This window comes from Ursus americanus, chromosome 1, assembly GCF_024610735.1.
Source record: "Ursus americanus isolate L20-20 chromosome 1, mUrsAme1.1.p, whole genome shotgun sequence".
Taxonomy (NCBI): Eukaryota; Metazoa; Chordata; class Mammalia; order Carnivora; family Ursidae; genus Ursus; species Ursus americanus.
Genome location: NC_142127.1, coordinates 58145697 through 58156166, shown reverse-complemented (window position 1 = coordinate 58156166; position 10470 = coordinate 58145697). Strand labels below are relative to the sequence as shown.

Genomic DNA, 10470 nt, shown 5'->3' with positions numbered 1-10470 from the left:
TCCCGCTTCTGGAACAGGATGAGGTCAGGACACCCCCCCCTCCTGGGAGGGGCAGGGAGAGGACGCGGGCGCCGTTCGAGGTCGGTGGGGCCACCCGGGCTACACTTGATTCTTTCATTGAACACAAGCCTCCCTTTGCAAGAGCAAGCATCTGTTTCCGCGAGAAACAGGTCACCGCCGGGGACGCCGGCCCTGCCCCTGCTCTTTATCTAAGCCCGGTGAATGCGTCGAACACCCCACCCCCACCCGCGCCGCCAGCTACACGCTTCCCACTCCCTAAGTCCCGACCACACGCCTCCATCTCGCCTCCCCCGCCCCATACACTGTGCCACACGCCTCCCTCCCCCCACCCCCCGTTCTCCCCGCCCTGGCCACACTCCCCTCTCCCCACCCCGGCCACACGCCTTCTCCCGCCCCTCTTCCCGCCGGCGCTCCTGCTGCCGCTTTAACGGCCGGGACCGCCCGGCCCGCGCCGCGCGCTCCAAGCGGGGACCCGGGGGGCGACAGATTTGGGGCATTGCTCGAGGGCAGTGAGTCATGAAAGCCGCTTTTGTTACCCGCGCGTGCGGTTCGCGTGCCGCTCAGCAGCCTGCAGCGCCCAGTGGGGACCGGAGCTGGAGAAGTACCGCTAACTGGCAGCGCCGGCTGAGGGAAAGGGCGAGAATTTAGGCAATCGGAGGGGGAAAGTGTGCAACTGTCGAAACAAAGTCCAAAGAGGAAGAGGAAAATGAGGAGGCGGGGGCGGCGACTGTGCCTCCTACTGAGTCCCACAGCGCCCGCACTCCATCCTCTTCCAGCGTCACCGCCACCACTGTACTCTCGCCCCACTTTCTCGCCCCGTCTCCTCTCAACAAAAAGCACCTCAATCTAGGTCTAGTCAGCACTTCTCCCCTCGGCCCTGACTGCTCCGGGAGGTCCAGTCTGGGCTCTCTCGGCGCCAGGATTCCCTCGCTGGGGTATTGACATTCCCCGCGCAGAGGAGGGTTTGCACCCAAGCTCTGTGGGCCGTGAGGCTCATTAAAAGCCACAGTGAGACCGACCCTCGCCAGGTCTCTGGAACATCCCAGAGTGGACTTTTCTTTGTACAAATCCCAGGCCTGGGAGAACGACGGGCACTGGGGTTAGGGATGAATTCTCAGAAGGAAAGGGAAGGACCGCGTCTACTGATTTCTGCACTTTGGGCATTTGAGTCTCGGCTGGCGAAACACCCGGTCCTTTTCTGCCCTGGAACATCTGGTTCCACCAAGCATCTCCTGTATTCCACAGGATGTCACAAACTAAGGACGTTTCCGCTTCCCGGGGGGAGGAGGGATCTCCTAGGTCAACCCCGGGTCTTTGGGCAGCTGAAGCCATCTCTTCCATCCGCCCCTAACATTTCCCCAGAAGCTCCTCTAAGACGGAGAAGGGAGAGCCAGGGCGCAAGTTCCACATCCCCACCGCATGGTGGGCTAGCCTGTGGAGCGGCTGCCAGGAGAGTGGGGGGCACTTGGTCCAGCCCTGCAGCAAGTGTCCTCAGACCTGCAAGTTGTGGACCCGCCTTAACTTCGACGCCCCTTGAGTTTTAACCCATCACTGATAATACAGACGGTGCAGTGGCAAATAATGAGACTAGGCTCCTAGGTCAATTATTTTATAATCTTCTGTGCTCTTCGTACATTGACGAGTGAACGCAGAAAAGCAAAAACTCCCTACAGCTCTGCTCTTGGAAACTCAACATAATTCACGTCACACTTTCGGCAACGGGTCAGGGCGTACACCCCTTTATTTCCCTTTCATATTTGCCCTGGACGAGGAAGGCTGCATTCGCTGCCTTCCAGACACCAGTGATCTCGTTAGGACCCTCTTCCCCTCTCCACTGCGCCACCACTCCAGTTCCCAGAGGCACCTAGCTTCAGCCGCTCAACCCTGACACTGTTTGCAAACTCGAGGGGCTTTTAAAGCGATTGAGTTTAAATAAACAATCCAAGTTCCACGCGTTCGTTTGAGGGGGCTACAGGTCTGGGAGGGATAGGGTGTTAGTTAATGGAGGATTTAGAGACAAAGATGGTGGAGAAGGAATGGAAAAGATGGGATATATAACTACAACCTGCCTTGGTAGGAACGAATAAATAATTGCCATTCAAACACAAATACAGCTCCTTCAGAATTAGTCAGGAATCTCTATGATCTTTGCTTGATGTGCAAGGTGGAGGTTGAGTCAAGTCAGTCTTTGAGGTCTGGAGGAGTCGTGGCCATTAACCCCTTCTAGAGTTGTGCTAAAGGCCTTTCTCGAAAGAGGAGTGAAAAGACTCATTTAGCATAGGCCCGTTGCATCCTCCCTTTGAGAAGGCTTGTCTGAACCAAGTACCTACTTACAGGCCTGTGAGTGTGGAGTGCCAGCCTGTGGCAAGGAACAAGGGGCATGGGATGAAAGCATCCTTTGCAACAATCCAATGGCCTTGGCAAAAAGGCAGAATTCAAGCATCAGACGAGTCCCCCAGCTTTCACACAGATCACTCTGAGGTGGAAGGAGCCAAGGGCTGAGCGCATGGACTGGCTTGCGCTGAGGACTAGGACCTCTGTGGGGAAGGGGGTTGATGTATTGAGGAGTCTCCAAGGACAGAGGTAGCTGAAGGTGGGGGCACAACGAGTTGCATTATGTATGGTGGGGTAGAGTGACAGGTACAAAATTTCTATACTCTAGAGGCTGGGAGCGGGTGATACAATTAAGGAGGCTAGAGGACTAGCATCAAAGCTGAGTTTACAGATGAAGCCATTTTCACATGGCGTATATGTTTTCTTAAGGGTTTAAAGGACATGAGGAGAAGCCACCCTTTGGCGCCAATAAGCAAAGCGTCTGCCAACAGGAGGAAACCCAGAGATGGACTAGTCAGAGAGGGCAGAAAGTCTTGGTGCTCTGGAGACCAAAGCCTGGACAAGGCATCAAATGGAGTCAGGACGCTTCACTGCACGCCTCAGTCTCCAGGCTTCTGCCTCTTTCACCTCTGCGCTACTTCCCGCCCCAACGCGGGCCACTCACTCTGATCTGAACCCAGTCAACGTTAGCTTTCCCGCTCCCTTCCCTCAATTCCCCTCCCCCCTTGCCCCCTCTCCCTTCTGCCGCCTGAAAGGGTTAATCTCTCCTGCGGGTAAAAACAGGTCCGCGGAGTCTCTAACTGGCGACAGATGGGCCACTTTCTTCTGGCCACAAAGGGGCCGGAATGGAGCGCTCCGCGGCATACAAATGGGCAGGTCACGTGGTTCCCGGCTCCTGGCTGGACCGGGAAGACCATATGGCGCATGCCGGGGAGGAAGGAGATGGGGCGGGGGTAGGGGTGGGGGCGAGGGGAGCTGGAGTCGGAGGAGGGTGGGAGAGGAGCAGGGCTGAAGGGGCGGGCGGTGGGGGAGGGCGGAAGGGAGCGCTCAGCCTGGACGCGTGCGCAGGCGCCGGGCGCAAGGACCTGCTAGCCGCTCGGCTCCCGGCCCCGCCTGCGCTCAGCATCACCAACCCGGCTATATAACCTGAGCGCCCGCGCGGCCAGGACACGAGGAATTCGCCCCACGCAGAAGGCACGGCATCCGGAGGCCCCAGGGTTATGAGACCATCACTGCTCAGGACCTACTAACAACTGCAGGTAATTACAATTCTGTCATTTTTGCCTGGGAATAAAAGCAGTAATGAAGACCGGATGTACCTACACATATTCTGAACGTGTGCGTTTGCGAGCGTGTGTATGTGTATTGAACAGACATTCCTCCCCATGATTGCAGGCAAATACGCACACATTATGACTCGCATCACTCAAATACCGACAGCAGGCTTTAAAATTAAAAAAAAAATGTTTTAGTGTTTTGGTTTTGAGGGGGGGGAATTATAGGAGCGTCTTTGAATTTTTTAAATGATGCACAGTAACTCTGATTATTTGCTAGTGGTGGTTTCAAAGTCATGAAAGCAAATAACTACTTCACTTTCTCACTTCTTCCAGTAAAGAAAAAGAAAAAAGAAAAGCCCTGTTACCAATATTTGTTTTGTGTGCATGTATTTTATGGAAATTGGAAGTGCCAAGTAATTTTTTCAGTGAATAAAAGGGACATTTGATACCCGGAGTATACACACCCCGGAAAATAAGCCCGTTTACAGATAGTTTAGTTGGGGGGGGGGTGTGGAGAACGAGAGAGGAACCCACTCCTGCTACCTGTTACTGCTCCAGAGGCAGCCAAGTCCCCAGCAGCCACTGCAGGAGCCAGAAATTCAGTTGTCTCACTAAAGGCTTTTTATTTTCTTTATTAGTAAAGCGGCAACTTCGCTATTGCCAATCGCTGACCATTATAATTACTCAATCTTTTAAAGAGAGGTTTGAGGCGAAGTTTGAAAAGCCCCAATAAAGAGCGGGCGGCCCTTTCAATGGGCTGTTTATTAGAGAGGAGCCTTCCGCACCTGATCCCAAGCGCGTGGAAGGGCGCTCTGCGCCGTGCCCCCAGCTCTGGCCATGTAGCTAGCGCTTTTGTACAAGGTGGAAACTCAGCAGAGGGACAGTGGTGGGAGGCGAGAAAAGAAAGGCGAGGGTGGGGTGGAAGACCCCTGCCCACTTTTGTTGCCAAATGTTTCGTTGTTGGTGAAATAATTTGGTGGAAACTACTTTTTCTCCGCCACGCATTTGTTCTTCAATTTCCGGTTAGTATAATCTTCTTAAAAATCACTGCCACCGTTAGTAAATTACGTAACGACTCTTCAACTCTACTCGCTAACTATAAGAAGCGAGGGCAGAGAAGGGAACAAACAGAATTGCGTTTTTCCAACTCACTTTTTTTTTTTTGTGGAGTTGTGACTTTGAACTCATGCACATAAACGTGAAGTAGTAGGGGGGAAAACAAACATGAAGTAGTCGAAATGTATGCTCATTTTCACGCATATTATTCTGCCACATAATTACCATAAACACACTTTCAGCAATCACTAGGAAACATACACGCAGGAGTGTACATATACACATATTTACTCTCTCCCCCACCTCCAGCTGTGCCCCGTCTCCTATGTGTCAGTGGGGCACACACACGCCATTATAAAACACAGCATTTAACTTTTTCTTAGGAGTATCCATTTTGTAATGAGCTGGTACTTCTCTTCACATGCATTTCTACAAGGTTAGGGAGTGGGACATGAGGGCATAGGTAGGTTTTGAATGTAGCGTTTTTCTCCTTTTCTTTCTGTTCCTCTCTTCCCCCTGTTGAATGTAGGAAACCGAAACATGACAAAATCTTACAGCGAGAGCGGGCTGATGGGCGAGCCTCAGCCTCAGGGTCCTCCCAGCTGGACAGACGAATGTCTCAGTTCTCAGGACGAGGAGCACGAGGCAGACAAGAAGGAGGACGACCTCGAAGCCATGAACGCGGAAGAGGACTCCCTGAGGAACGGGGGAGAGGAGGAGGAGGAAGACGAGGATCTAGAAGAGGAGGAAGAAGAGGAAGAGGAGGATGACGATCAAAAGCCCAAGAGACGGGGCCCCAAAAAGAAGAAGATGACCAAGGCGCGCCTGGAGCGTTTTAAGCTAAGGCGCATGAAGGCCAACGCCCGAGAACGCAACCGCATGCACGGGCTAAATGCGGCTCTGGACAACCTGCGCAAGGTGGTGCCCTGCTATTCCAAGACGCAGAAGCTGTCCAAAATCGAGACGCTGCGCCTGGCCAAGAATTACATCTGGGCTCTGTCGGAGATCCTGCGTTCCGGCAAAAGCCCTGATCTGGTCTCCTTCGTACAGACTCTCTGCAAGGGCTTATCCCAGCCCACCACCAACCTGGTTGCCGGCTGTCTGCAGCTTAATCCTCGGACTTTTCTGCCTGAGCAGAACCAGGACATGCCTCCGCACCTGCCTACCGCCAGCGCTTCCTTCCCTGTGCACCCCTACTCTTACCAGTCGCCGGGGCTGCCCAGTCCTCCCTACGGTACCATGGACAGCTCCCACGTCTTCCACGTTAAGCCGCCGCCGCACGCCTACGGCGCTGCGCTGGAGCCCTTCTTTGAAAGCCCCCTGACTGATTGCACCAGCCCTTCCTTTGACGGACCCCTCAGCCCGCCGCTCAGTATCAATGGCAACTTCTCTTTCAAACACGAACCGTCCGCCGAGTTTGAGAAAAATTATGCCTTTACCATGCACTACCCTGCAGCGACCCTGGCAGGGGCCCAAAGCCACGGATCAATCTTCTCGGGCGCCTCTGCCCCTCGCTGCGAGATCCCTATAGACAATATCATGTCCTTCGATAGCCATTCACATCATGAGCGAGTCATGAGTGCCCAGCTCAATGCCATCTTTCACGATTAGAGGCACGTCAGTTTCACCATCCCCGGGAAACGTACCCACTGTGCTTACAGTGACTGTGGTGTTTACAAAAGGCAGCCCTTTGGGTACTATTGCTGCAAAGTGCAAATACTCCAAGCTTCAAGTGATATATGTATTTATTGTCGTTACTGCCTTTGGAAGAAACAGGGGATCAAAGTTCCTGTTCACCTTATGTATTATTTTCTATAGCTCTTCTATTTTAAAAAAGTAATACGGTAAAAAAAAAAAATGCACCACAAATTTGGTGTAGCTGTATTCAGATCATATTAATTATCTGATCGGGATAACAAAATCACAAGCAATAATTAGGATCTATGCAATTTTTAAACTAGTAATGGGCCAATTAAAATATATATAAATATATATTTTTCAACCAGCATTTTACTACTTGTTACCTTTCCCATGCTGAATTATTTTGTTGTGATTTTGTACAGAATTTTTAATGACTTTTTATAATGTGGATTTCCTATTTTAAAACCATGCAGCTTCATCAATTTTTATACATATCAGAAAAGTAGAATTATATCTAATTTATACAAAATAATTTAACTAATTTAAACCAGCAGAAAAGTGCTTAGAAAGTTATTCTGTTGCCTTAGCACTTCTTTCCTCTCTAATTGTAAAAAAAGAAAAATATTGCACAATTTGAGCAATTCATTTCACTTTAAAGTCTTTACTTCTCCTTAAAACAAAAACCAGACCCATAACTCTTAAGAGGATAAAAAAAAAAAAAAACAGAGAGATGTAGTCCCTATCAAAACATATCAATTCAATACATTACTTGCACAAGCTTGTATATACATATTATAAACAAATGCCAACATACCCTTCTTTAAATCAAAAGCTGCTTGACTATCACATACAATTTGCACTGTTTCTTTTTAGTCTTTTACTCCTTTGCATTCCATGATTTTACAGAGAATCTGAAGCTATTGATGTTTCCAGAAAATATAAATGCATGATTTTATACATAGTCACAGAAATGGTGGTTTGTCATATATTCATGTAATAAATCTGAGCCTAAATCTAATCAGGTTGTTAATGTTGGGATTTATACCTATTGTAGTCAATTAGTACAGTAGCTTAAATAAATTCAAACCATTTAATTCATAATTAGAACAATAGCTATTGCATGTAAAATGCAGTCCAGAGTAAGTGCTGTTTGAGATGTGATACTGGTACCACTGGAATCGATCTGTACTGTAATCTTGTTTGTAATCCTGTATATTATGGTGTAATGCACAATTTAGAAAACACTCATCCAGTTGCAATAAAATAGTATTGAAAATCTGACCAATTGTTGCATTTCTTCTTAAAGTGATTTAAGTATAAATAATTCCTAAGCAGAATAGTTACTTTATTTGTGGAATTAAAAAATAATAAATGCTATTTGTAGAATAAAATAAAAGACAAAAGTTTACTTTAGCATACTCTCTAGTCTGTTTATCTTGGTTAGGGAGTCACCAGCTCTTTGTAGATAATGAAAGAACCTAACTCATATTTCATTACATGGAATATGAGGCTGGGGGTGGGGTGGGGAGATAAATGGTTGTGTTTGTTTTTCTTTGTTTTAAGTGTCTTCATTTTTAGCTTTTTTATTTCAGTTCTTTTAAATGATTATATTATGTTTTTCCCATTTTTTAAAAAAAGGGATATTTAGTTAATTATTAACAAGCAGACACAAACAAGTGCCCTAGCCTAGTTTGTCTATACATTTAAAAATATATAAGAAAGCCTTATCATTTTCTTAGTGCTTTGTTATCTGTACATTTTCCTGAACTGAATTGCAAATCAGCACTACCACAAAGTACCATTGCACTTTGCAAACCAGTATTATACAATATAGTACTGGTTTACAAACCAGTACTATTGCAAGCCAGTACTATCCCTAAAGAAAGTTATGAACCTTTAGAAAATGCCAGGGGGAAATGACTTAATTAATTTAAAGAATCCAAGAAGTGGAATTTTGTAATTATCTTATGAACATCTTGTGATGATTTCAATAATCTTTTCCAGGAGAAAATGTAGTGAGTTATTTGTACTCAAGAACATACTATTTGTAGTATAATATATTTTAAGATGATACAATTGTGTCCCTTCCCTTTTTGGAACGCTAGATAGAACTCAGTGGAAAAACTTACAGATGACTCTGTCCATTGTTAAGTCCACCAAAAAAAAAAAAAAAAAAGTTTGGCATTTCTCTTCCTCTGGATGTATTGACTGACAGGAATGCTTCCTAGGGAATAACATTTTGGCACTTGTGTCCTGGCTCTACCATGGTGCTCTGATTACTGTCATTAGTAACTCCATTGTTCCTCCTCTGATTCGGATGCCACATTGGATGACTACCTCTCTTCCCAAGCTTGTTCCTTTAATCTCCTTCTCATTGGTGATTTAGGGGTTCCAGAAAGCTGACCTCATTTAGCAAACTGCTCCAGAAAAATGTGAGTAATCTAATGGACAGGAACAATTAGCCATACTAATAACATTGCCAATGGGGCTATGTCAAGCTGTGACAGTAGCAGTAAGGAATATTTCAACATTAAAAAATGTTTGAGTTCAATTTAAAATATATCATTTTAACATGTTTTCTATCAGCCTTCATCAGATGACAGAAATACTTTTAAGTTAGTCTCAACTTTATCCAAAATGCAATAATCTCATTCCAAGTGAATCAGAGTTGTTATTTTGAAATCAAGCTGTTGCTTCTAGGATTGCTCTCACTGTTCTTACTTTAAGAGATGTAATACTGATAGGATATCTGAACATTGCCAGCCTTCCAGCCTAGGGGACCATGAAGTGAACATTCAGATCTGACTTGATCTATTCAGCAGCTTATTTCACCTATCATTAATATTATACATCTTCATGCAAACTAAAAACTGTTGCCGTGGTAAACAGAAGAAATAATAAGAGAATGCATTTTAAGGATTCTAACTTTTAAAACATCAAGCAAGGAAATCTATATTGTGGATTTTTTTTTTTTTTGGTAAGGTAGAAATGCAGACTGTAAGTTAGTTTTTTTTATTCCCTTTCATTTTGCCTATATAACTTCATTCTAAAACATAAGGATTCTTTCAGTCAGTCAAGGAGTAACTCACATGCCACCATCTTTTATTCAAAGGCAGGCACAGATGTTCCTTCTGCAGGGGAGGTTTTAATTTATGAAAATGATATTGTTTATGCATGAATGAACTGAATGCACTCTGCATAACACACAGCACTTCCATCTGATCAGAGAAATACCACAGAACCAGTGCCAATGTCAGAAACATATTCTACAAATTTACTCACTTAAATGTTTAATGAATATTTGGAAGGCGTTTTCAAACCACAAGAAACCTTTTCAATTATCTTTTTCTTTTCTTTTTGAATTGTCACCAATATTTAAAAGAGACTCAGTTTTTATAATTGGCTAATGCCTATATCTAGCTAATAAGAAAAGAAAATGTTTTACTGAGTCAAAACCAAAACCAACCAAAAAGAAGAAACACTGGCCACTTTGGCTTCATTGGAAAAAATATTTTTTTAGTGTTATTGTATATTGTTTGTTATGAGTAACATTTAGGGTTCTACGTGTTCTAACATCTTGGACAATTATTATTCCTATCAGATACAAAGCTTAGATCTACTTATCTAGTGAAAATGCTCTAAAGAGTTATTCCAGAAAAAAACTGGTATTTAAAATCAGCAGTCAGTTTCATAGTGGGAGATGAAATTTGGCTAAATATTTTAACCAGTGCATAATTCCTTCTGGATAGAACACTGCATGACTTAGATTTCATTTACATCACCAACTGCATTAATACAGTATGATCTACCTACTTTTAACCCTCAAAAATACAATTAAATGCAAATTAAAATGAAGAATTATAATATCTTAAGAATGTTCTGGTAATTTTAGGTTTATAATATGGCACAGTAAAATAACATTTGCAACAAATTGTAAATGTTCTAATGTATTAATCTTAAAAAACTCCCTATGTTTTTACATTTGAAAGTCTATAATTCTTACAAAATTAATGCATTTCTGAAAGAAGCTAGCAATTACTAAAATGATATATGGATCATTAGCTAGCAGTTTGAAGCAAGCTGTTTTAGTTCTATAATTAAACAAGAGATTTAAAGTGAAAATATCTATTCAACAATTAAT

The 10470-nt window shown here is 44.9% G+C and overlaps 1 protein-coding gene across 1 annotated transcript; it reads left to right on the top strand.

Annotated features, from left to right (window-relative positions):
* The first annotated feature begins 3512 nt into the window (after window positions 1-3512).
* NEUROD1 (neuronal differentiation 1) lies at window positions 3513-7564 on the top strand. The gene is made up of 2 exons (XM_045806115.2): window positions 3513-3614; window positions 5218-7564. The coding sequence occupies exon 2, from the start codon at window positions 5229-5231 to the stop codon at window positions 6297-6299; it is 1071 nt and encodes a 356-aa protein (XP_045662071.2). The 5' UTR covers window positions 3513-3614; window positions 5218-5228; the 3' UTR covers window positions 6300-7564.
* Window positions 7565-10470: the final 2906 nt, after the last annotated feature.

Excerpts from the sequence above, each read along its gene's own strand:
- NEUROD1 (XM_045806115.2), top strand. The coding sequence starts at position 5,229 with ATGACAAAATCTTACAGCGAGAGCGGGCTGATGGGCGAGCCTCAGCCT.